This window comes from Micromys minutus (assembly GCF_963924665.1).
Source record: "Micromys minutus genome assembly, chromosome: 22".
NCBI classification, from domain to species: Eukaryota; Metazoa; Chordata; class Mammalia; order Rodentia; family Muridae; genus Micromys; species Micromys minutus.
This window is the reverse complement of record NC_137957.1, coordinates 27155861-27183606: the sequence shown is the minus strand read 5'-3', so window position 1 is coordinate 27183606 and position 27746 is coordinate 27155861. Positions and strand designations below refer to the sequence as shown.

Below are 27746 nucleotides of genomic sequence, written 5' to 3'. Positions count from 1 at the left end.
ATGAGTCTTTTCATATGTATATCTCCTATATATCAGTGGAAAGCTATTCCAAAAATGTCCTGGAAAATGCACATAATATTCAGCATTTGTTAATAACTACATTTGGGATTATCATTTCCTTTATTAAGTATATAAAGCCCAAAATATGATGCGTGGTAAACTCTAAGGCTTCTAAATATTAAAATTTAAAATCAGATTGTAATCTACTATTGACACACTCAAGACTGTTGATCATAATATTTACATAAATCCTTAAATTACATAAATGTATGCTTTGCAAATGAAAACACTGACAATGACTTTATGTTAGCCATTATTTTATTATTTAAAATATAGATTTAAAATGTTTTCGTAACAGGATATAAATGTTTAGAAAAGTAGTCTTCGAATACTGTCTAGCTTCCTGCTTCAGCTGCCATCACAGTGCTTCTTCAGAGCAATGACAGCGTAGCATCTGGGGGACTGCACAGGGTCAAACAACTTCACGAGGGCAGACCATGCTATGTCTTCCTGAAAGTTGATAAAACATTTACATATACAACCATTTGTGGCAGATAAAATGATGAATTACTTATCACACATAGATGAATCAGACTATAATATCAAACATAAGTAGACACCAAAGGTTACAATTTTTATGCTGAATAAAAACTAACATCTACAATTTTATTTTCAAAGTTATGTTAAAAACATATGCCTACAGAGATTGACTGCCACAGTGTTCTTTGTTTCAATATAGAAAAGCTAGAGAAGGCCAATAACTAATACTGTATTTTAATCAAACTTTTTTAATAGAAAACCATTATTCACCTTGTACAGAGAAGGGGAAAATGCTATATAAATTAAAAAGTATACACTAAATAACTATTACAGTTTTAAAGTGTAAATAGTGTACACACACATACATGCACAATCTACATGTCTGACATTGTAAAATGTACCTAACATTTAAAGACTAAGTCTGAAAGGCAGGATGAACATCATTTCTTTTACTCCTCTCTTTTATATTACATAGCTTAGATTCTTAAAACTAATATGAGAACTTTCACAATATATTTACATATTTAAAATGAATGCTTGTATCATTTTATTTGGGCTGATCAAAGTTGTTGTAACCTAGTTTGTTTAACTGCTTACTTAGGTCAGTGAAATTCTTTGAGAAGGAAAATGAGTTCTTATTAAAATAGGTACTGAGTGTCTCACCCTTCAATTAGAGGAACAAGGCTTTGTAGTGATTTGGAAGTAACTGGAGGCTAAGGAAAGTACATTATTTAAATACTTAGAAACTCCCTTAATCTGTAAAACCAATTAAAATGAAGACACTTATTTAAATCCATTTGTCTCAAGAAGCCTTTTGTAAAGAAAAATCACTAAATGACAAAATACGGTTGTTAAAATAAAGGATTTATAGTAGGCAGTAAGCTGATTCCATGAAGAGGATCAAAGAGTTCAAAGTAATTTACTGACCTCAGCTCAGCAGACCACATGACACAGATGAAACAATATGGTTCTGGGAGAAATGCTCTCCCTGATTACAAAGACATTTGTATATTATAGAACAAGTATGTCCAAAGTACATTAAAAGATCAAATCTTACAAAGTGAAATCTGTACACAAGATCTTCAATATCTGGTCATAATTAATTTTGGCTCTAAAACATATATGGTTGCTTGGATTCACTGCCTATGAATATTAACTATCGTACAATTAAAAGAACATCCAGTTTATTGCAGCAATTTTCTGAAACATCTGCAGTACATATGTGTATCTATAAAGCAGAAAATAGGATGTATATTAAAAGTATTGGGGCACGAGAGACATCTTCTTATTAATTTGTGTGAAATAACTTCATCCCAGCTCTATGTTTTTACTTATTTCATTCCACATTTTGAAATCTATGCTGCATATTGAAAAATCATAGAATCTACCTGTTCCTTCAGGTAACAAAGTCGATCAAGAAGAATCAGTGTTTCTATGCAAGGAGCCAGAACAACTTTCAACTGCAAGAAAACAGAAAAGGTAGTGGCACTTTAAAAAGTTTATTTGTTTAACATTATGTTTGAGAAAATGTATCTACAAAACTTTACATATCTCAGATATCTGATACCCACTGCACGTCTTCAGAAAATGAATACTAGAGATCAAAAGCGTTTCTTTACTAATTACAGAAAGAGGATGTCCTCTAAGAGACATGAGGTGGAATCCAGGAAGCAATCATGGGATGGAAAGCTTTTAAAAGACTCCTAAGAATGCAATTCATTAAAGGAAAGCTTGTAAAATAACTACTCTGGAGATCAACATGTGTTCAAAGGACTCTGAAGTATCGCTCTGTGCATTTAAGATGCACTTAAAAAGAAATCTGCCATGTGCTCCTTTTATGACATTACTAACACCTTATATAGTTCTGAAATATTTCCCAAATAATTTTCTTACAAAAAGAAAACTAACTACCCCCTTTCTTTTTCACACACACGCACACACACACACACACACACACACACACACCACCACCACCACCACCATCACCAAAAACAACAACAAAAAGGCCCATAATAAAATTTAATAGGCTACTTTTCAAGTCTAGCAACATATTCAATGCGCAATTTGTATGTATATATGTATGTATGTATGTATGTATGTATGTATGTATGTATGTATGTACATGTGTATGTGTGTGTGTGTATGTATGACTTACCATATTAAATGCCTCTAGCTCATTCATTCTAGGCTTAAACTTCTCATAGTAGTCCATTATAATTTCTTCAGAGACCTTTGAAATAAAAACAGTAGCAATATATTTATCAATGGTTAAAGTTAATTTAAAAAAAATCCTATAACAAACCCTGAAGTAAAATAAGTATTAATTTAAGATAACTCTACTATCAGAAAAACTGTTTTTAGGCAAGTGAATATAACAAAATTCTTTCATTTAAATCTTCTGTACTGATGTTATTCACCATCTTATAAATAACACTGTCTTAACTGTTTCCAAATTCAGTACATAGTGGTAAACTATTTCATTTATTGCTATGGTTGCAAAACAACAATCTCGCTGTTTGAAGATGTAACTTACAGACATAGTTGTCTAACATTATGTCTTCTAAGCAGCAAAATCAACAACTGGTAAACAACAACACAGTAACAAGCACCACCACCACCCACAGAGACTGGTTCTTCTCAGTTGGCACACAGCAAATGCATCCTTTGTAGAAATCACCATGACAGAGACTAAAGATTCATACTGTCCTTCAACTGCCGATCTCAGGAAGTAGAGGAGAGACTATGGCTGTGACTGACAGACCTTCTGAGAGCTAAGGCCTTCTGCTGTCTGATTGCCACTGTACACTTTTGTTTTTAAGACTTAGAAACTCAGAGCACTGGAACAATGTGAAAAAACACATTTAGACCCATATGAGGAAAACATAATATCCTTTAAGTTTTCTTTTTGACTCTTTATCCTCTCACTTGTTTTCACATGTTGACTTAGTAATTTCTCTGCTGTTTGATGTGATACCATAATCAAGGCACATTGTAGAAGTAAGATTTTATTAGAGGATTAGTTTCAGAAGGTGAGTCCATGGGTATTACCATGGCGTGCAGGCACTGTGCTGGAGCAGTAGTGAGGAAACAAGGAAGAGCCAGAGGGCTAAATGGGAATGCCATGAGGGTTTGAAACCTCGAAGTCCAACCCCAGTGACTCAACTCCTTTGGAGGCTGTTCTCAAACTATCACACATGTAATTTATTTATTTGGTTGGTTGGTGGATTTTTATTTTATGAGATAAGATCTTGATGGGTAGCCCAGTCTAGTCTTTAGAATTGTAGTCCTCCTGCCTGGATACCCCAAATTCTGGAATTCTAGGGTGCGCTACTATTCCTGGTTTCTCATGCATTTTGATACCGGTTTCATCTGGTAGCTCCCCTTTGGTTAGCACTTCACAAAGTTGCCCACCTTATACAAACAACTCTGTTTATGTTCAGTTTATTCACTAAGTAGCTCCATCAATTATGTATTACTTATAAGCTATTGTGATAACAGAACTGACATTAAGAAGCTAAGAAATGCAAACAATTGACTCACTAACCATAAAGCTCAACTGTAAATGCAGACTTATACATGACCTATAAAGTGGCTCCCAAGTGTGATAATTCTGTACAGTATGGGTATATTATTCAGAGGAAAAACGGGAAATGGTTATTTATGGATGAGAAAATTAAGTGTGAACTGCATTCTTCTTGTATGCCTGTTGCCGCTGAGCCTTGGATGTACATTAAACGGCAGATGGAAGCACTGAAAGAATTCCACTCTTTCCTGTTGTCCTGTCTCTACACCCTAGAAAAACCCTTAGCTTGAGTTTAACTGACTGTGAGGACTATGGGGTATGGTTAAAGAAACGATCAGTCCTAAAGATACCTGGAGTGGAAACTGTGAACAAAAGATCATCTCAGACCCTCTATTCTACTGCCCAACCTCCTTGCAACTTGTTGAATTATACTGGCTGTAATAGAGCTTATACATTGGGATAATGTAGTCATATGTAGATTATGTATGTGTTATTACCCAATGGAGTCTGTACACCTGACCATGTGCATCCTGTCTGGAAGAATTTCAAGAATTAAAATTCATATGGAAGTATCTTTCTGTTAACTGTTCACTAACTTGTAATTTCTTGAATTTCCTCTGCCTTTATATGCAGCCTGCTTTAGAAATAAATATCTGTTGTAAATCTTGGGCTTCCTTATTATTCTTCTTTTGCAGCCCTTTTCTTGATAACTGTAATTGTTGGAAAAATGACCAACAAACATTCTTCATGTGAACAATGCCTGTTAAGTAGTTTTCTTAAATTAGAATATTCTTTTCCCAATAACCTAGAATTTGTCTTTTGAAATCTACTTAAACCAAGGTGGTGGTGATGGTGTATGCTTTTAATCTCAGCACTCAGAAGGCAGAAATAGATAGATCTCTGGGGGTTCTAGGCTAGCCTGGTCTACAAAGCTAGTTCTAGGATAACCAGGCTACAGAGGAAAACCCTGTCTTGAAAAAACAAAGTCCACTTAACCCCAAGTCTTTCTAACTATAGCTTCTTCATATTCCATTTTATTTTGTCATGTTTGGATATTACCTCTTAAGAAGCCTGCATTTTTTTGTTATTATTGACTAATTGATTGATTGATTGATTGATTGATTGACAGGGTTTGCCTGTTCTTTTCTAATGAGAAAGAGGAAGGGAATGGATTTGGAGGGGAAGGGAAGGTTATAATGTCCCTGTTTGTTTATAGGAGACTTTGGTGGTTTCGGTGAAAATGTCTGGTAGCATTAGTAACACAGCCTCGATGGAGGAAGTGTGTCACTGGCACAGGCTTTGGGACTTTGAAGTCACACACTGGTCTTAGTTTACTCTCTGCATTTCTTCTAGAAGGTTAAAAAATGAGCTCTCAACTGTATCTGCCACCATGCCTGTCACCTGCCGTGATTTCATACCATGACAGAATCTGGAACTGTAAGCCAGATAAGTATATCCTTCTGTAGTTTGTCTTGGTCATGGTACTTCATCACAGCACTAGCAAGATAACTAATACCAATATCTACACACACTGTTTCTCAAGAGACACTCATCTCTTTTATCTACTTATCTGTTCTTAAAAGCTCAGTAAGAAGGGCCACAATGTAGCAAAAGTGGCCATAATGCAACTTAGAGGGAACACTGGAGGAGTTTTTGGAAGTTGCATGGTCTTTTTCTTTTTCACTTCCCACTTGATCAGGTGACTCAGTAGCTAACATTTCCCATCATTAGACTGGGAGGTGAGCGGCTGCGACACCACTGAGCAGCACAGAACTGGCTCAAGACCTAAGGTAAACAGAAAGCCCCTCATGTAAAGCAGCTATAACAGAATTCCCAATGTAAAGAATGACAGGGATGGATAACTCCAAGAGCAATTTAGAAATCCTTATAGAAATAGAGAGAAAAAAATCTGAGACATATCATTTTTAAAATGTTAAAGGCAGAAACCCAGAAACTAAGCAGCAAGGAAAAGCTCGACACTCCCTATGTCAAGCTCACCTGACAGCACTGTACACCTTAACAGAAAGCTAAAGTCTAAGAGAAGTGGCTCAGTTGGTAAAGGTGCCAGCAGCTGTCCTGAGTTTAATCCCTGGAACATAAATGTGGCGGGTAAGACCTGACTCTATACAGCTATTCTCTAATTTCCGCATGTGCAGTGCAACGAGGTATGTACCCTCCCATATGTATACACACACAGCAATAACAAAACTTAAACAAGCTTAGAAACTAGAAACACATGAAATGATATATTTCAGGCCATGAAAGCAAATAACTGTCAGATACATTATATTTTATTTAGCAAATATAGCTTAAAATTGATAGAAAATATTTCAAGATAAGCACAAATGAAAGCAATTCACCCCCACTAAGCAGGCATCACAGAAGTTACCCAAAGAAATTCCACACGCAATAGAAAGAAAATCACAACACAGAACACATGGAAGAATACATCTCATGAGGAATAGATTAAGACATAAGAACATGGGGCAGAAGATGGTTTGGTTTTTAAGAGCACTTGCTATTCTTACAAAGGGCGAGATTTCAGCTCACAGCACCCATGGTGGGCAACTCAAGTGCCTGTAACATATATCCAGGGGACCCAACCTTTTCTTCTGGCCTCCACTGGTCCCATATATAAATGTTCATATAAACACACACACACACACACACACACACACACACACACAGAGAGAGAGAGAGAGAGAGAGAGAGAGAGAGAGAGAGAGAGAGAGAGAACTCAAGAGAGAGAGAGAGAGAGAGAGAGAGAGAGAGAGAGAGAGAGAGAGAGAGAACTCAAATGGAATCAAACATTTCCAATTCATGAATCAATACATGTCTAAGATAAATGAAGAAGAAAGAAAACCAAAACAAAACAGTATTAGACCCAACTAGAAATGTAGTAACAGTAGGTAGCAAATTTTTTAATGATAACATAGATAGATGTAAATGGTCTCAATGCTCAAATTAAGAGATTTAGACTAGTTGACTGGATCAAACCAGAAGATCAGGCATTTGTTTTAAAAGACACAAGTCAACAACAAAGAATCACACAGAATACCAAAGGATTTGTACCGTGTATTAAGTGAATGGTTTTAAGAAGCAGGCATGATCCCTCACAAAGAAATCAAAAAGACAAATAGTCTTAAACAGGTAAAAAGGTCACTATGTCACTACATATTAGTAAAGGATATGGTTTATCAAGAAGAATCAATAATCAAATACATGCTCACTAATTATTGGAGCACTTACGTTGAGAAAACCAACCATGGGGCATAAAGAACAGCCAGGTCTACATACGACAATGAACGGTTACCTCAATACTCCAGTTTCCGCAAGAGAAAATCATTCACATAGAAATTTAACAAAGAAAATTGAGACTTAATATGACATAGATCAAATGGAAATAGCATACATCTAAAAGGTTTTGCTCAAAGAGCTATAGAATGCAACATACACTTTGAAGCCACTGCAACTTTCTCTAAAAGAAACTGCAATCAGGGCTTTATGTCAAGTCATTAAGATACAAAAGAATCAAATTTATTTGCATATGTTATTAGGAATAATAGAATAAAAATAGTAATAAATAGTGAGTTCTACCATGATTACTGGAGCACAATTCCCAATAACCAACTTTTAGAATAAGTTTAACACTCATCAATACACAAAGAGATAACATGTGGCATACACACATACTGTTTTATGTTATTCTTAGGAAAATGAACAGAACTGGATATCCTAAGTGAAATAAGCTAGACACATAAAGACAAATATCACCTACTTTTTTCTCAGATATGAAACCTACTTAACAGACACACTAGACACACAAATGCACGGACACCACACATGTAACACAGATGAGACACACAAATTAAGTGGGGGTCCTTGAGAAGACAGAGGAGTCTAAACAGGCAGGAAGTGAATAGCATACTGAACAAAACATGCCATTATTAAAAGCAGTTTGTATAACAAATATATTCTCGTAAAAATAAATAAAAATCATTCTTTGTATACCTTGTCAAAAGAAAAAAAAAAAAAAAACAAAAATCTTTAAAAGAGGTGGCTCTAGGGATAAAGTTAACTTTTTATAAAGTTTTTGATGCTATGTGAGTTTCACGTCCTGCATCCCAGGCACACTCATCTCCTTGTCCCTCATATCCACCATTTGCTTCTGAAATATTTGCCCACCCTCAAAATCACACACACACACACACACACACACACACACACACACACACGCGCACACACTCACTCACTCACACATACATATACACACACTCTGACACACACACCTACACACATACCGACACATACACACACACATACACACACCCACACTCTCACACACACACACACACACATACACACACACTCACACACACACACACACATACCCACACATACACACACACACACACATACACACACACACACTCACACAGTAAGGCACAGATCATATTTCACTGTGGAAGCTGTATTGTCCCAGTGTGTCCCAGAGTCTGTCCCTCTGTCCACACATCTTCACTTGCAAATGTTCATTGTAATGAGTTACTGATTTAGTTCAAGAGCTCTGATTTCTGTGACAACATCAATACTGGATCCACATCAAAACTTGCCCCTATTACCTCGCTGCTGCCCTGTGTCAAGGAGGTCCTGCAGCTTTGGAAGAGCAGGGCAGGCCTTTTCATGCATCCCAGATGCATATATATTGCAGATGATGCAAAATTTGGGGTCAGCCAATCCGGAGACCTGGATTTGGGCTTGGTCAGCCACTCTCCCTTATCTGCACCACCAGGGTAATCTCTCCCAAACTGCTCCAGTTAGGCCACCCAGTTCTGCCATCAGTAGGAGGCAGGGTCAGCTCTCCTGCCCTCGAGGCCAGCTCTCTGGCACCCACACCTTCAGAGCCAGCTCCACTGAATCGCCCAGGAGAGGGACAGTGCCTACTCTCCCGTGATCCCAGGGTACTGCAGGTATTGAGAGGGTAGAAGGGGAGAGCATTACCTACCCCCAGACCCCTGCTACCTCAAACCACATGAGTGGCAAGGTCAGCTCACCCAACCATCAGGGAAGGTCCACCTTTGCTTCCTACACCAGGGTCAGCTTTACTGTGCTGGCCAGGAGAGGTGCAGGACCTGTTCTCCCATTCGCATGATCCTGAGGTCAACTCTCCAGACTGCCATGTTTAGTTAGGGACAAAGAGGATGAGGCACCACACCCCCTCATGTCAGAAGAGTGGCAGGGCCACCTGTAGCCCTTGAGGCTGGCTCACCTGCAACCAACACCCCAAACCAGGGTCAGCTTTTTGGTTTGTTCAGAATACCTGCAGGGCCCACTTTCCGTATGTCTTGCTTCTTCAGTGACTCGCTAGCTTTGATTTGATTTGATTTTTATGTGTTCTAAGCATAAGACAGCTTTGTCCAGCAAACCAGGCATCAAGCTAGGGTGGGCAAAGAACTGTCATCTGCTCTGCCCCTGACCAATAGAAGAACACAACCAACAACAAAAGGATAATTTCTTAAATCTTGTCAAGCAAGCATAGAGAGATAAAGTGGCAAAGAGGCTCATGAGACTATAGAATAAGAAACCTACCATGCTATTTCTCAAAAGATTATTGACATTGTATTCCTTTGCAGAAACAGAGGATGAAATTTATATACATATTATTTTAGAAATTATAAAATTGTATAAACAGTCAATCTTTGGGAATTTGAATCTTAGGAGAAGTAAAATAGATGTTTTGAGTTTTTTAAAAAGTGAAAGGTAAACTATGTGGGGGGAGGGAGAGATGCACCTCTTCTTACATATTTGGATTTTAAATATTAAGATTTGAGACTCCAGATTCCTTCTGGGCACATATCCAAAGGAAATGAAATAATCACTTTGGAAAGATATCTATGCTCCCATATTCACAGCAGCATTATTCAGAAAAGCCATGACATAGTAAAAACTTATTCTTTCACTGACAGATTAATGAATTAAAAAAAAAAAAGCCTGTTATCTGTGTGCAGTCTCACACCACACGCACAGAGAGAGACAGACAGACAGAAACAGAGACAGACAGACAGAAGGAAACAGAGAGACAGAAACAGAGAGACACAGAAACAAACAGACAGACTATTTAGCATCCAAAAAGAAGAGAATCCTGTAACCTGCTATTGTTTTCAGAGGTACACATTTTAGCTTAACTTTCCTATATAATAATAAATGTGCTTTTAAAATAGTCTGTACTTTATGAGGAGGGAAGAAGTCAATAGACATCATCCAAGGTTATTACAACTATCCAAAATAAAAGAGCAAAGAAGGAATCATTTCGAATTAATAAGTCTTCAAGGATAAAAACAGTGTCTTACAGTCTTTTTTCAGTGTGCCTACTCTTCCTTTCCCATACCTGATGATGGTAAATAGCAGTTTAAGACATAGATACATAATGGGACTGATAGCTTGCTGCAGACAGAATCATAAAAGAAAAAAAATAGCTAAAAATTAGTGGCTCTCAACAGGGGACAATTTTGGCAAATGCCAAGTTTTATTTTGTTTTCTGTTTTTTTTTTTTGTTTTTTTGTTTTTTTTGTTTTTTTTGTTTGTTTTTTAATAATCGTTCTCCTGCTGACATCTAGTGGCCAGAGGCCAGAGATGCTGCTGAGTTCATGGAGCAGCTTCTCTACAAATTCTGATCCATGAGCCAGTGGTGCAGGGTAGGAAGAAGGCTCTCAGTGCTGCATTCACTTTTGTCTTTCACAAATGACCACAGACTCGTGGGGAAACCCATCATACTTTGTGAGAGTCACTGTAAATCCAGCACATGCAGCCTTGGTGACCTTTGGAAAGAGCTGTCTAGATATCTTTGGTTTCCTTTCATGTTTAAATATCATTTCTTGTGATTATGATTTATATGAGTATAGGAGATTTTCTACACTGTTAAGCGCACATAGGTACATTTGCTGCCCACTGAATTACACAGAAATGTCATTAATAACAACTATGGATTTAGTTGATGCTCTTTTAAGTCTCTTGGTATATTTAAATATTAAAATTTTACATAGCATTTAGGATTTCTTAAAATAATATTATATAAAAATATCTAATTATTGTGGTAAAAATTTTAACTTTAATATTTCTATTACATGATATGCATATAAAATGAAATACTTGTATTAAATATCAAAAATATAATTTTGGTTTTATCACTTTGAATTTCCAAACACTCTGACCTAAAAGGCACTATATTTAAAAAAATCTCTTTTGCTTAAAATCAAGACAGCGACCCACTCCCAAATATTCTTCTCAATTTTCTTGTTTTCCTAATACACCATAGTTTTATACCTACAATGGTTGTTGGTCCTCCTCTTTCCCAGTGTATTCCTGCTTATTTCTTTGTTTTCCCTAAAATCACTTTATATTTAAAACACATTTGATAGGGGTACAATGATAGAACAATTACTCATTGAGCTGCTTTAAGGAAGAAATGTCTCAGTGACAACCAGGACAGCAGACAATCATGCCCTTTAACTTTGATGCAATAATTATGTCTGTGTAAGTTTTCTCATTCAAAACAATGATTTCATATTGTGATGGTTAGTTTCAACAATCACCTGGGCATAATCTAGAACCACGTGGAAAAACTCTCAGGACTGTTTACATCATGATAGTCCACGGGCATGTCTTTGGTGGATTATATTGATTATATTAAAAAATGCCCCACTCACTGTGGTTAGCATTAGTCCCTAGTTAGAGGCCACAGAACTGTAGAGACAGTGAGCTGATGTTTCTCTCTACTCTGTACTCTGTGGGTATGAGATGACCAGCTCCCTAAACTACACTTGTGATTTGCCTGTTGTGTAACCTAGAGTTGTGAGCTAAACTAAACTTTTCTTTCCTAAAGCTTTTACCAGGGCATTTTATCACATCAAACAGAAAAGAAACTGAAAATATATTAATACTTTCCAATTTACAATCAATTTAATATACCAGAGTAACAGTAGTTCAATCTAACTTTAAGTTAATGTATAATTTGAATTATATTGAGTTTTTCCCTGTAGAGTCAACTAGCTTACAATTACTATCAACAATGTTATCAGAGGTACTGTGATGTTACAACTTCATAGAAAGACCACTTCAGTGAAATCACTCATTCTTTTAACTAAATAACCTAAAGAAGTCTCTTTGGTGATACACAATAATAAACTTTCTATATATTTGGCAGGGACAGTGAGTTACAAAAAAGGTAGAGGCTTAATTTCAATATAACTGAGACTTTTCATAGGAGGCAGATAAGTACAAAGCAAACAATTTTATCCTGCTCCAACCCCCTGCTCAACCAGGAATTCTTGTACTTTGTAAAAATAAAAGGTGATCACTCACTGACCTTGGACTCATCTAATCCAAGCTTCTTTAGAGACATTCTGACATAGTCCAGAAAAGAGGAACATTTGGAATAAATTTTACCAACGTGCTGCTCACTGCAAAACAAAAGCAAGTATCTTTTTTAGTTTTTCCATTTTAAAGTATAGATAGTTTTACATTTCAACATGGAGTATTTTAAAATATCTTCCATATATATGGCACAAAATCCAGATGTGATAAAAATGAAGTAGTACTTTTGTGACATTTGTAAGTGATATTATATCAGGAACTGCTTTTGAGAATTTCTGGAACATGCAGCAGTGGAAGATGATATTCTGCACACAATACTATGTAAGAGGTGTTTCAAGCTTACACTATTAAAAATCTCAATTTAACAAGATCCTCAAAAGTTTCCACTGTGCTCAAAACACATTTTCCTTTTACTGGCTTGACATTACATTGCACATTTTATGGCAACACGCTCTAACAGGGGCAATATTTCAACAGCTATTCAATGAGAGCTACCAAGCACTAACAGCCAATTGGGGGTCTGACTATCATTTATGCCTTATAGGTTTTCATTGCAATTTAAACAAAGTATAATGAAATAGTTTTCAATTTAAATAATACTAAGATGGACTATCACATCTCTCAATTTTGGCTACAACTAAAGCATAATGAAAAAAATCAAAGGATTTAAAAAAAAGTCAGGACCTACATGTTATCAAAAGTGGTAATTAAAGCCTCATTTACCAGTGAAAGAATATTAAAGCCATGGTCAGACATTATTGTATACCCTTCTACCTTAGCAATGCATGTTCAATTCCTTCAGATGCACTTCAAGACTACAACCTCAACTCTACTTATTATGTCAAATAATCAGTATCCTGTGTATCCCCGGATTATTTTTTAATTACTGTTTAAGAATTTTATACACACACACACAAGCATATACTTTAGACAAATGCACCCCTATTTCTTCCTAGCTCCTTCCCTTATCCCCCTTAATCCCCCAGCACCTTCCCTTCTCTACTTGATGTGGTTTTTAGTAAACCCATAAAGCCCACTAAGTGCTCTGTGTATGTGCATGGGTATAGTATCACCTGTTAATCATGACTAGCTCCTCCAGGGTCTTATAAACATTGGCTCTGTGTCTCCCAATCCCCATTAACTGGTAATATCTCTTGAGCTAAGGGTGAGATTCCATGATCCCATCTGCCAATCATGTTTCTAATTTGGCCTGTTTGATGTATTATGCATTGAGTCACACCTTTATGTGTTCAATGATGCTGCCATGTCTGGCAAATATGAATTTACTACAGAAGGTCACTACCCAACTTTTACACGTTTCATCCTTTCTTCTGAAATGCTTCTTGAGCCTTAGGGTGAAAAGGTATGATACAGACACCTCATTTAAAGCTAAGCACCCCATGGGTTCCTATTCTCTGTAGATTGATTAGGTGTGGATCTCCATACTAATCACCATCTACTACAAAAACCAGCTTCTCTGATGAGGGATGAGGTATGCATGGATATAAAGACTCACCTATGGGGTTAAAGATAAGAACATGGGGGTGGGGCCCGTGTACTGCCATGTCCATTTAGTAGAACAGTATTAGGTTGTACCCCAGGGTCCATAACCTTGCCAGTTATGGCATTTTGGCCCAGTTAACAATATTAGTCATGAGTGCCATCTTGTGGGGAGAACTTTAAATCCAGCCAGGTTAGTTAACTGTTGCTGGTTAGTTCTACACATCTGTGCCACATCGGTGGCATATCCTGCCATGCCAGTTGTTGGAGGTTTCAGTGTTCACAACTGAACATTTTATAATTTTTCTGCACCATTAGTATCCATAGAACATTCCAGAAACATAAAAATCCCAGTGAGGATAGAACTTCCAGGTGAGTAGAAACTTGACTCCTCCATATCCTACAACTCAAGTATGTGATGACTTTAAAAATGGAATTTTTCTATCATGGTCTGGAAGGTAACCAAAATAAATGGCAGTATCTTGTAACATTTTGGAGGCGGGTTACGGTACCTCACTGACTCACAGAGAGGCACCTCACACATGGCACTGGGGTCTTTATTTAAGGACCTATGGTATCTGGGAGGAGGACGGCTTCCTGTCACGGTAACAGCATTTACACTCCCTTTCCGTATGTGTACACATATGTACATCCTGTGGAAGCTTCCACAGTAGGTCTCTATAAGGCATTTTCCAAGTTCTCTCCTGTCTGTCATCCCTCCCCACAGTCTGTCCTCTCCATTTCCTGCCCCATTTGGCTCCTGCAGTCCCGGTCATCCCAGCAGTGCTCTACACCTACACCTGAAAGCTCTCTTCATTTCTGTTTATATGCTTTCATAAGATTTTTTTTAAAGAAAAAATTATATCGTCACTTTTTAACCCCAAAAGTTGTGACCAACAATTCCATCAATTATAAACCAGGACCCACATTTATAACAACATTTCGCCACCTTCTCACACGGCATCCATTACACTGTAGACTTTGGATTTCTCCTTCTAAATGCTTGCTTATTTGTTTGGACTGTCTCCCACACTCCCACTTGTTTCATCTGTGCAGTAAGGGTAGGGAACAGGGAAGCGGTTCCCCACTTTCCTCAGCTGTATTAGTAACTCACACGGAAACGCTCATGTGCAACTAGTCCTTTTTGCAAAGTAGTTAACAATCTGCTTATTCTAAATTTCGATAGCCCTTATTATCTTCTCATTCAGTCCGTTATTTTACACGGTCTTGAGTAAAAAGGCGTTTGAATAGGTACAGTCTGAGGAAGCCAAAACAAATGTTTTACAGGGTTATGTGTCATTTTCAGTTTCAACGAATAGCCACACATCTTATGGCAAACAGATATAGTAGACAGGAACAGCATAAACACCTCAGGATACTGAACTGATTAGCTAGTTACACAAGACGCCACCTAATGTCACTTCCTGCTTTTCATCTCAAGAATGCTTATAGGGTATCCTCCCTGTACCAAAGAGAAAAGTCATTAGGTCTTTTCACTGATGAAAAGACTTGATTGTACACTATTTCCTGCTACCTTATGGAGTTCCTCAACAGAGAAAGTACCATAGACAACAATGTTGCTTTCAGTTTTACTGGTTCTGCCATCGACTAGCTTCCTAACAGCAGCAGTACCTACATCCTTATTAGAGAACATTAAGATTGCCATGGCTAACACATCCACAGTACTTAAAATAAGACAAGAAATTAGTAGTCTCTATGCATATTATCTTTTTACTTTAAAATTATATTTATCTTGTGTGTGTGAGCTTGGGTGTGCCATGGTGCCTAATGTGGAAGACAACAGACAGCTTGCAAGAACTTGTATCTTATTCCTCTATGTGGGGCCCAGGAACTGAACTGTTGGTATCAGGGTTAGAAGCAAGCACCTTTACCCAGTGAGCCTTCTGTTAAAACAAAACCATTCACACACTTGCAGCCCCCTTCTGTGTGTGTATGTCTTTTTCTCTCTAAGTTACTTTTTCACACAGGGTTTCTCTCTGACCCAACGTTTTGGCTAGACTGGCTGGCCTCAGGACTCTCGCTTTGCCACTGTGCTCTAGGGCTGTGGTGGTTTTTATTATAGGTGTGGTTTTATGTGGATACATGAGATTCACAATTCAGGATCTAAGGCTTGAACAGGAGCATTTTTACCCAATGAGCCATGCCCTAAGCTCCTGGAAAAATTTTAGCCTTCTATAAAATATTTCATTAATATTTTTATATTCAGTATGTATTCGTGCCTGTTGAGTAATGTTTGCAATTTTAATTTACCCCCTTTAGAATTTCACACATTTTGGACCTATTCATCCTTTCCCCAATTTCTCCCAGATCCCTCGCTCTTCCCCACCCACCACCTTTTTGTCTACTGTTTTACCTAGTAAGTTCAACTTGTGCTCCCCACAGATTTGTTGATACATGGACTTCTACCAGAGTCCAACATTCTAAAGAAAACTCTCTCTTTCTGTGTTAGCAGCTATCAAGGGCCAACTCTCCCTAGGCTAGGAGTTGATTATGTAACACCCAAATTACCAGAATTAGATGGCACTGCAGACTAACATTAGAATGTAAGCACAAGTGGACTGTCTGATTCCTGGATTTATTAATTCAGACTGCCTAAAAATAAAGAAATATTTTCAATTTTTATTTCTTTTATAGTTCCAAAATCTCACACTTATTGTTAAGACTGCCTTTAGTACACTATACAGTAATTTGTTGCAAAAGACATTAGAAATCTTTGCATTTTATCTTTAGCAATAACAGGAAGAAACTATAAGTCAAGTAGAACTAAAAAGGTGACTGGTTGGGTCAGTCTTGCTTTTTAAATTCTTCAAGAGGGCCTCATGAATCCTGAATCCCAGGGAGTAAGATTTGAGCCATGTGGAGTGAAGCAGCCTGCTCTGGGGCTTACACTGAGCTCAACACTGTGTTATGACACTGTCTCCTGGCAACACTGACGCCTGCACAGTCTTTTGAGCACACTTTCTTTTAACTATAAACACTGTCCCTGGAATATTCATTCCACTTTCAAGCTTTGTCCTTGGAAGCCCAAACTCCCTTCAAAATCTACCTCAAACAGTGCTTCCTTAAGGAAGCCTTCCCTGGCACTCCAGATGAAATTAGAACCCTGGCACAAACATTTCTTTCACATATTCTTATTTTTCTGATTATTCTTTCCTTGATATTTTAACTTAGTGGCCTTTCCAAAGGGGATGGACATTATAATTTCTTCCTTTCATGTCCTTAATTCCAAATTTTGAGCTCACTGTAAAAGTTATACACTGGCATATCACAAATAAGGATTCATTTTATGTGCAAGATATGACAACATAAGGTTTTGTGACTGTGAGCATGGGTGTGCTGTAGTGCCTATGTGGAAGACAGCAATGAGCTTACAAGAGCCTCTATACTCTTATTCTCTGGGTGAGGCCCAGGGATTGAACTGAGGTCAGCACTATTCTAAGCAGATGAAGAGAAGCTCTCTGCTTCTTATGAGCACATTGCTAGTACCTAGCACAGGAGGCATATATGGGAGGATCTCAATGATGGATCCAATCATTAATCAAATGACCAAAACAATGTCATTACACAATAACAGAAAATGTATTACTATATGTACTGTAGGAACACAAAGGCAAGCCTAATGATACAAACAAGAATAAGTTAACATGGTGAGTGTTAAAAAAAACAATGTGATGATCAAAGTAAAGAATACACTGTACCTTAACTCAGCCCTAAAAAAGGCTGGCTCTTATTTATTTACCCCTAGAGGGTTAACAAGCTGCCTGATATGTTTCTACCCTTCAGTTAGTAACCCTTAGCCAATATTACATCCTATGTGAGCACAAGCAAGGATGGAATGCATGCTTTATACTACTAAGCTGCAGAGAAGAAATGGTCACCTTTGAGCTACTGGTGAGCAGATACAGTGATATTTCAAAACACCCTATTCTGTAAGGACATGCCTACATGACATGCCTACATGCTTATAGAATAGCCATGCACCTTTCTTGTCACACTTAGGTGAAAAGAGTTATGGAATTTCTGATGCAGAATATGACCTATTCTTTTGTAGTTTCAAGAAAAAGATTTTTTTTGATCCGTATTCAGAAGCATCTATGGTTCTAAGGATCAATATTGAATTTTGTTAGTTACATGAGAAAATGACATATGCCCAAGACCTCTAAGACTTAGATTAGGACCATCAGGACTGGCTGCCTGCCAGCAGGTTGCTGGCTGTGTGCAGGAGCTGTATGGGGGCTCTTACTCCTGAGCCCACTGGTAAGTCCATACTCCCTTTCCACTGACTAGCCTGAAAGAGGCCACCCAGAACTCTAAGGGCTCAGGTAGCAGTGCTGCCTAGAAACAGACACTTCTGGCCCAAGGCCAAAGCCGGCACAGTTGGATCAGGATTGGGCAATGCTATCAGAACTCACTGCCTACCCAGAGAGCTGAAGACCCAGGAGCAATCTCCGTCTGAGGACAACTGGCCCATATACCCACAGGAGAGACAAGACCCAGTCAGAGACAAGATCACCTAATATCACCTATAACATGATGGCAAGAGGCAAGTGCAAGGATTTAAGAAACTGAAACCAAGACAACCTGGCAACATCAGACCCCAGCTTTCCCACCACAGCAAATAGTGGATATCCCAACTCACCAGAAAAAACAAGAATTAGACTTAAAATCATATGATGAAGATCTTTGAGAAGTGCATAAATAACAGACTTAAAGAAGTACAAGAAAGCCAGGAGAACACAAACAATCAAGTTGAAGCCCTTAAAAAGGAAACACAAAAACCACAAAAACACAACCAAACAGGTGAAGGAATTGAAAACAGAAATAGAAAAAAATGAAGAAATTACAAAGGAGACAACCCTGAAGTTGGAAAACCTGGGAAAGACACTGGGAGTCATAGATACAAGTATCACCAACAGAATACAAGAGATGGAAGAGAGAATCTCAGGGACTGAAGATACCATAGAAAACATTGACACAGCAGTCAGAGAAAATGTGAAAAACAAAAAAGATTCTAACCCAAAACATCCAGAAAATCTAGGACACAATGAGAAGACCAAACCTAAGGATAATAGGTGTAGAAGGGAACAAAGACTCCCAACTAAAAGGCCCATTAAATACATTGAAGAAAATTATAGAAAAAAAAATTGCCCTAACCTAAAGAAGACAATGACCACAAACATACAAGAAGCCTACAGAGCCCCAAATAGATTGGTCCAGAAAAGAAATTCTTCCTGACACATACTAATCAAAACAACTACTGTTCAAAACAAACAAAGAATACTAAAAGCAGTAAGGGGGAAAAATAAAATAGGTAACATATAAAGGAAGACTGATCAGAATTACCCCAGACTTTTCAACAGGGACTATGAAAGCTAGAAGATCCTGAATAGACATCATACAAACCCTAAGAGAACACAGATGCCAACCCAGGTTACTATATCCAGAAAAACTCTCAATTACCAGAGATGGAGAAACCAAGATATTACAGGACAAAACCAAACTTACACAATATCTATCTACAAATTCAGCCCTACAAAAGATAATAGATAAAAAAACGCTCCACCTCAAAGAGTGCAACTTCAGCCTAGGAATAACAAGAAATTAATCTTCTTGCAACAAACCCCAAGGAAGAAAAGCAAACAAACATCATTGTACCTCTAACAACAAAAATAGCAGGAAACAACAATCACTATTCCTTACTATCTCTTAACATCAGTGGACTCAATTCTTCAATAAAAAAAGACAGACTGTCAGACTGGATACATAAAGGGGATCCAGCATTTTGCTGCAAACAGGAAACTCATCTCAGCAACAAAGACAGACACTACCTCAGAGTAAAAGGTTGGAAAAAATGTTCCAAGCAAATGGTTCTAAGAAACAAGCTGGAGTAGCCATTCTAAAATCGAATAAAATAGATTTTCAACCAAAAGTCATCAAAAAAGATAAGGAAGGATACATTTTACTCAATCAAAGGAAAAATCTATCAAGATGAACTCTCATTCCTGAACATCTATTCTCCAAATATAAGGTACCTACATACATAAAAGGAATAATCACACATTATATATACTTTTATCATTGAGTTTTTTCTCGAACACAATTCTGTGGAGATTGAGCGGGGTTGTTATACATAACAATAGGAACTATCAAGGGCTGTTTTAACAAGAGATCCAGTGATACACATCTATTTTTTTTTCCCTTGACAGAACTGATTTTTTATTTATTTATTTTTTAAATTGAACAACTTTATTTTAAAAAACAAAGCGAAATGTACAGATTTTAAGCATTTTTGCATATAAGTATATGAATAAATTTTTGTCAGTACTTGATTTTTTTTTAAAGGTTTGATAGTATGCACTAAAATCTTACTAGTTACAATGAGCATAAAGTACATGTAAAACAAGATGTAACCTGAAAATAGTGAAAGTTTTCTTGGTGTGTAAAGATTAAGCATAATGGTTTTTCATTTTCTTTTTTTCTTTTTTTTGTTTTTTGTTTTGGCCTTTGTTTTTAACTTCACATAGTCTGTGAGTTGTTTCTGGGGTGTTCAGAGCTTTCTGGGGTTAGTATCTAATTATCAGTGACTGCATATTATGTCTGTTCTTTTGTGGCTGGGTTATCTCACTCAGGATGATATTCTCTAGATGCATCCATTTTCTTAAGAATTTCATAAAGTCATTGTTTTTTGATAGCTGAGTAGTACTCCATTGTGTAAATGTACTACAATTCTGTTCATCTACTGAAGGACATCTGGGTTCTTTCCAGGTTCTGGCTATTATACATAGAGCTGCTATAAACATTGTGGTTCATGTGTCTTTGTTGTAGGTTGGAGCTTCTCTGGGGTATATGCCCAGAAGTGGAGTAACTGGGTCATCAGGTAGTACTCTGTCCAATTTTCTGAGAAATTGCCAGACTGATTTCCAGAGTGGTTGTACCAATTTACAACCCCACCAACAGTGGAGAAGTGTTCCTCTTTCTACGCATTCTTGCCATTATCTGCTGTTATCTGAATTTTTGATCTTAGACAATCTGGTTGGTGTGTGGTGGAATCTTAGGGTTGTTTTGATTTGCATTTCAGTGATGGCTAATGACGTCGAACACTTCCCTAGATGCTTGTCAGCCATTCGATATTCCTCAATTGAGAACTTTTTCTTTAGCTCTGTACCCCACTTTTTAATAGGGCTGTTGGATTCTCAGGTGTCTACCTTCTTGAGTTCTTTGTATACCTTGGATATTAGGCTTCTATCAGATGTGGGGTTGGTAAAGATCTTTTCCCAATCTGTTGGCTGCCGTTTTGTTTTCTCCACAGTGTCCTTAGCCTTACAGAAACTTTTCAATCTCATTAAGTCCCATTTGTCCATATTTGACATTAGAGCACAAACCATTGGTGTTCTGTTCAGGAAATTTTCTCCTGTGCTTATGTGTTCTAAGGTTTTCTCTACTTTCTCATCTAATAGTTTCAGTGTACCTGGTTTAATGTGGAGATCTTTGATCCACTTGCACTTGAGCTTTGTACAAGGAGATAAGAAAGGGTCTATTTTTATTCTTCTGCATACTGTGTGCCAGTTGGACCCACAACATTGGTTGAAGAGGCTGTCCTTTTTTCATTGAATGTTTACAGATCCTTTGTCAAAAATCAGGTGACCATATATGTGAGGGCTCATTTCTGGATCTTATATTCTATTCCATTGATCCATGTGCTTATTTCTGTACAAGTACCATGTAGTTTTCAGCACAACTGCCTTGTAATATAGCTTGAGGTCAGGGATAGTGATTTCTGCAGATGTTTTTTTGTTGTTGAGGATGGATTCCGCTATTCTAGTTCTTTTGTTATTCCAGATGAAATTGCACATTTCTCTTTCCAACTCTATGAAGAATTGGGTTGGAATTTTGATGGGGATTGCATTGAATCTGTAGATTGCTTTTGGTAAGATGGCCATTTTTACAATGTTGATTCTTCCAATCCATGAGCATGGGAGAACTTTCCATTTTCTGAGATCTTCCTCGATTTCCTTTTTTACAGATTTGAATTTCTTGTCATACAGGTCCTTCACTTGCTTAGTTAGAGTCACACCAAGGTATTTCATATTGTTTGTGACTATTGTGAAGGGTATCTTTTCCCTAATTTCTTTCTCTGCATGTTTGTCCTTTGAGTAGAGGAAGGCTACTGATTTGTTTGAGTTAATTCTATATCCAACCACTTTGTTGAACTTGTTTATCAGCTGTAGAAGTTCTCTGGTGGAATTTTTGGGGTCACTTACATATACTATCATGTCATCTGCAAACAGTGATTTTTTTTTACTTCTTCCTTTCCATTTTGTATGTCTTTGATTTCCTTTTGCTGTCTAATTGCTCCGGTGCACATCTATTTTTTTTTTTTCTTGAGTTTGTACATCTATGAATGAAGTGCTACAAACATCTGTAGAGTTAGTCTGTATGGATACTCTACATGCTTGGTGGAGTTCACCCTTGTTACTGCTATGACCCCAAGTGATCTCTACTGACAATGGAGTATCTGATTACTGTTGAAAAGTAGTGTAAATTTTCAATTCTTATTTTACTGAGTTTGGTAGGATAAAGGGTCAGGGGCAACTACTCAGTGCTGGGTAGCTTGGTAGGAAATAAATGAAGGTTCTAATGTGGTCTTTGTAAGACTATGTTGTTAGTGATAAGATACTTTTTATCACCACATGTTAGAGTGCCAATTTTATATTAAGCCTTAGCCTTACCTAACAGGATTCTACCATGCTGAAGAAGGTAGAAGGTAGATGACTCCAAAAAAATGTCCTCTGGACACAGCAGGACAGCTACACATATGAACATTTAGCAGCTGTGAAAGCATACACAAGACCATGCAGCTGAAGCCAGACTAAGTTCTAGTATAAAGAGGGCAACTGGGCACAAAGCTCCACTCCTAACTGAGGACCATTAGCACTTGTTATGTGCTAGGAAAAGAAGGTTAGTTAGTGTAGTACCAGTCTGGCATGTCAACTATGCTCCAAGATTATTGGGGCAGCAGAAATTAACCATGATGTTGGGAACAAGGAAGGGGTAAAAGCTGGGTGTAGAAGAAGGAAGTCTAAGGGTTGAATATCTTCATAAGTCATTGTATCATCTTCCCTGACACTAAGAAAGTATACGTTCTACCTCTAGACCCTAGTTTTCCTCACTGGATCTTTCTGCTCTGTGGTCCCATGAGCTCAGCCACATGACATGAGATGCCCTGTTCAATTTAAAACCTATTCAATAGAAGCTTGTAAACCTGGGTATTTTCATTCAAAGGTGTTTCCATTTGATGACCCAATACCTTGGTTTGAGCCCAGTTGAGTCCTGGATTTCTTAGGCTTCCGAGGGACTCTCATGTAATATCTCTGTGTGTGTGCGCCAGTTAAGGGAAATGCAAATTTCTGCTTTAGTTACAAAGCATCACTGTAGGGATTATCCAAGCCCTTTAATATTAATGAGCTTTTACTAATGGAGGATCAGCATCTCCTCACTTCCAACTGACTGTCAGATATGGTGCCCTTTGCTTTACTTTCTCAGTCACACTGCTGCTTGTGGAAACCCCTGAGGCTGGTATTATCATTTCACTATTGCAGATGATGAAATGTACCTAAGATTAGGGATATTCTTGCTCTTCTTTGCTTGGTCCAATTCTGGGCCACACTGATTATCCTTTAGTAATCATTATTAAACTAAATTCTCTCTCTCCAAATGTTTTTTTTTCAAATAAACAAACTAAAACTAATTATAGTTTATTTTTCATAAATTAACCCAAGCATTAAAAAAAAGAAAACCCACTCATCTAACAATATAACATGGGTACTTTATTTATTTACTCAATGTTTGGTTGCTTGGTGTTGAATCAAAGATATTTCATGTTTTAAGTAAACTATCTTTCTCTCGGCCCCAGCAGAAATGACAAAATAAAATTCTCATACCATTTGCTGATGCCATAATAATCCTTAATGATATTCTGAAGAACAGCACGGTAGAAGAGTGATTCAGTAGGCAGCTGAAAAAATTCAAATATAGGTATAAGAATAAATGTAGCCTAGAAACAAAGTTAATACTAGAGACTTGGTGTCTTGTAAACATTATAACCCTGACCTCATTGTTAAATGGAGAAAAAGACGTTATTGCATCCTATTGAAATGCCAAGTATTTTGGTAGATTTACTTTTGTTTGAAATACTGTTGGTTACAAACTACTTACAAAGTTCTTCACTTTTTGCTAGCATAGCTACAGAGTAGATGGAAATTTTTCCTTTATAGTAATACATATTTTAAAAAGATATTTTGTAAATAAATATATATTTTATAAAAAATAATTGAAAGAGAAAGTAACAGCAGACTCTATGAGATACATTTGCATTTTAAACAAGATAATATACATAAATAAAATTCATAGAGAAAAACAAGCAGAATAAAACCAACGATCATTCTCAAGTTATTGTGAGCAAATAAAGCTTTACAATTGTTTCCCAAGAGAAATGAAGGGAGTTATAAAGCCCCTTCCAGTGCTGATTCTTGGAATCACTAGTCTGATGCATCCCAGTGAGTACAGATGGGAGGGAGGGGAAGACTGTCAACATTTCCCACGCAGATCGTGCCTGGCTGTTCTAGGAATAAACTGAATGTGTCTTGGAAATGACTTTTCTTTTTTCACAAGTAATAAATCCACCTAACACGGTGTATTTTAAATGAGGAGAAAACAAGAGTGTGTATGTTCTGACACATGTATTTTATATGTGAGTCATAGGACTAGGGAAAAGAATAAACTTTCCTCAAGTCTTAATGTATCATGCTGAAAGTTCACTTTCCTTTAAACACACAAAGCATGTATATACTTGAATATGTAGCGATGACAGGCAGAGGTGATATTTATTAAAATCCACCAGGTTTCAAGTTCAACAACAGGTCAAGTCTGAAGAGGGCTTGAGGGAAAAACTACATTCTTTCATTAGCTACACTAAACACTCTCACTTACCCCTTGGCCAACTGCAACTCGCTCCATTGCCTTAAAGAAGAAAGAAACAAGACAAAATCTGCTGATATATTTAGTCTTATGAGATTTATAAATATACTCTATAGGGATTTGCAATACTGACAATCAAAAAGATTAATTAAGTGATAACATATGAGTTTACATAGTTAAAAGCATTAATATTATTAAAGAATGTCACCTCATATGCTTGTATAAATTAGGACTAATTTATAATGGAAATGTGTCATATATACAAACACATTCATATTTTGATTATACACTCTGAATTGTAGAAGGAATTAGCAGGAAATATGGCAGGGTCTGACTGGTGTTTAGTGTGCCTAGATAACCAAATCCAAATATAAATGCTCATATATAGATGTATTTATAAACTTCTTTGTGATATCAAATAGTTTATGGGGTATGTAATTTCATCATTTTAGTTTTCCTCCAGTGTTGGGAATTAAACCCAGGTTCTTCTTCTTAACTATTCAGGTACTTTACTAATAAACTATCCCCTTGATCTCTTAGTTTTATCTTTCTCAAACAAAAATGGACAGATTGTAGGTGGAAGAGTATTTCAGGGGAAAAATAGAATCTCAATGTCATATGAATTTACAGCACATTTTCATAGGGTCTATTATCAGAAGAAATGAACTTGTTAAAAATGCGCATTGTCTCCATATGTTTGAAACGCTTGCTTGGTGCTGGTGTTATTTTGGGAGGCTACAGAACATAGTAGAGACAGACAGTCGGCTGGTGAAATGGAATACTAGCGAGGATTATTAGTGATGGACTTCTGAAGGTTATACCCTGTCTCTGGTAAGTCACGGTGGCTCTGCTTCCAGATGTGCAGTGGTGTGAACGCTATGCCCTCACTAACACGAACTGGGCTGCCTCACTCTGCCTTCCCTGCCACACTGAACTGAGAGCTCCTGAAACTGTGAGCCAAAATAAAGCTTTCTTACACTGCTACTGTTAGGAACTATAGTCACAGTGACACAAATATAATTAATAGAGCACCATAGCACACTTACACACATCTATGTTGCTGATTTTACATTTACACTTAAGAACTCATATATTTATAAAAACATATCTTAACACTTTTAACAATCATACTGAATATATATGAATTTACCATATAATTTATACATAGAATACTTATTTATAAAACTTTTAATTTCTTAGACATGCATTTCTACATTTACTGGATGTATTTAACTAAGATTATGTTTTTAAATTTTAATTAGAAACACTCCAAACAGAAGACAGATCAAGAATAACTGATCTGTATAAGCTTGCTACTAAAACTTTAAATCTCTGTGTTCTGTTTCAGGTTTCTAGGTTTCCATAAATGGGTTTTGAGCTATAGCTGAAACAAACACTTTCTGAATAAAATGAACTGTACTGACTATCATGTGGACGTGCAGTTTTTACACACACACATACATACAAGATCACTGGTACAGTTGTGAGCAGTTGCTTTCGTAAAGATGGGAGGCTAGTTAGCAAGTGATTGTAAGCTGACCTTGTTATTTAACCCGTTGTTACTGTTTCTCATGCCACACAGATTGGGTGGGGGATGCTCACCACATGAAAATATGCTTCCATGTGTGTTAGACAACAAATGTGCATCAAGTTAACATCCCTAAAAAAGTCTATTTCAACTTCTGGCCTTCAGGTATATATCTGGTGAGAAGCATTCCATGATCACAACCTTCCAAGAATGACTGCTATTCTAACAATATTCTCAGTGTGTTTCATTTACACACAAAATGAAGAGAAATTTCAAGAAAAGTTTGTTAAATGTGCTATGTAAGAAAATTATTATTTAAGAAGAAATAGATCTCTATGCTATTCACAGGATACAAAATCTCTGCAGTTATTTATACACATGTAACAGTCGACCAGTAATACAGATACAATGGGCTTTGAGAGAATTCATTTAGCTAATGGTTGGACATTAAGCAAATTGTCCAACCAAGTGTATTTTATTTTTAAAAACTTACTCTTTTTATGTTAACCAATGCGTTGTGATGCCCGCATATACACAGTGAAATGACTAGTTCAGGTAAGCCACTTCACACCTCCATCATTGTGTGTATGTATGTGTGTATGGGCGGGGGGTGAGAGCTCTATGCTCAGAATACTTAATAATATAATACTATAATATTAATTATGGTCTTGGTTCTCCAATTTAGTTTTCTAGATTCACTCTTCCAAACTAACTACATCATTTACGCTATCTGGTGGTGAATACTCACCTTCAATATTTAAGTTGCCCTAAAGGCAGGGACTAAAATGCCTTTAGGGACTCCAGTCAAATCAAACAAAATAAAGTTTTTGATTAGTTAAAATAAACAGTTTAATATTCTCCTATTCTACAAAAAGTTAAAATATGCAAAAAATTTTACAAATATACAAATACTATCTATCTATCTATCTATCTATCTATCTAAGCTAACTAATTCTTTGTTTAAAACCTGTTGTTGATGAACATCATTTCATAAATAAAACAGCCACAGCCATGTATGATCTTTCTATGATGATGCATATAAAATGGATGGATGAATATCTTTATCATGTTTTGCACAAACTGCAATGTTTAGAAACATTAATGACTGTTAAACAATCGTTGCCAAAATAATTAATTACATAACATCTGGACAAAGTCCTCTTGTTTTCTAGAAAACAGACCTACCAAACATGCTGACATCCTCGAATTACGGCCACAGCACCATCTCTCCTCTTTGAGATAGTGGCACATTGGAAATCCCCAGTTTTCTTTAGCATATCCTGC

General features: G+C 36.9%; 1 protein-coding gene across 3 annotated transcripts in view; it reads right to left on the bottom strand.

Annotated features, from left to right (window-relative positions):
* Positions 1–382: 382 nt before the first annotated feature.
* METTL25 (methyltransferase like 25) overlaps positions 383–27746 on the bottom strand; it is a 57709-nt gene continuing 30345 nt past the window's right edge. For 2 of the 3 annotated variants that reach the window (XM_080935646.1, XM_080935645.1), the window contains exons 6-12: positions 27648–27745; positions 24947–24976; positions 23899–23972; positions 12429–12522; positions 2696–2770; positions 1929–2000; positions 383–510 (exon numbers count right to left, since the gene is read on the bottom strand). In XM_080935646.1, the coding sequence (XP_080791772.1) occupies positions 409–510; positions 1929–2000; positions 2696–2770; positions 12429–12522; positions 23899–23972; positions 24947–24976; positions 27648–27745 (545 nt within the window). In that variant the 3' untranslated portion in view covers positions 383–408. The remainder of the gene's footprint in view (positions 511–1928; positions 2001–2695; positions 2771–12428; positions 12523–23898; positions 23973–24946; positions 24977–27647; position 27746) is intronic. The other variant, XM_080935644.1, reaches the window with a different exon arrangement.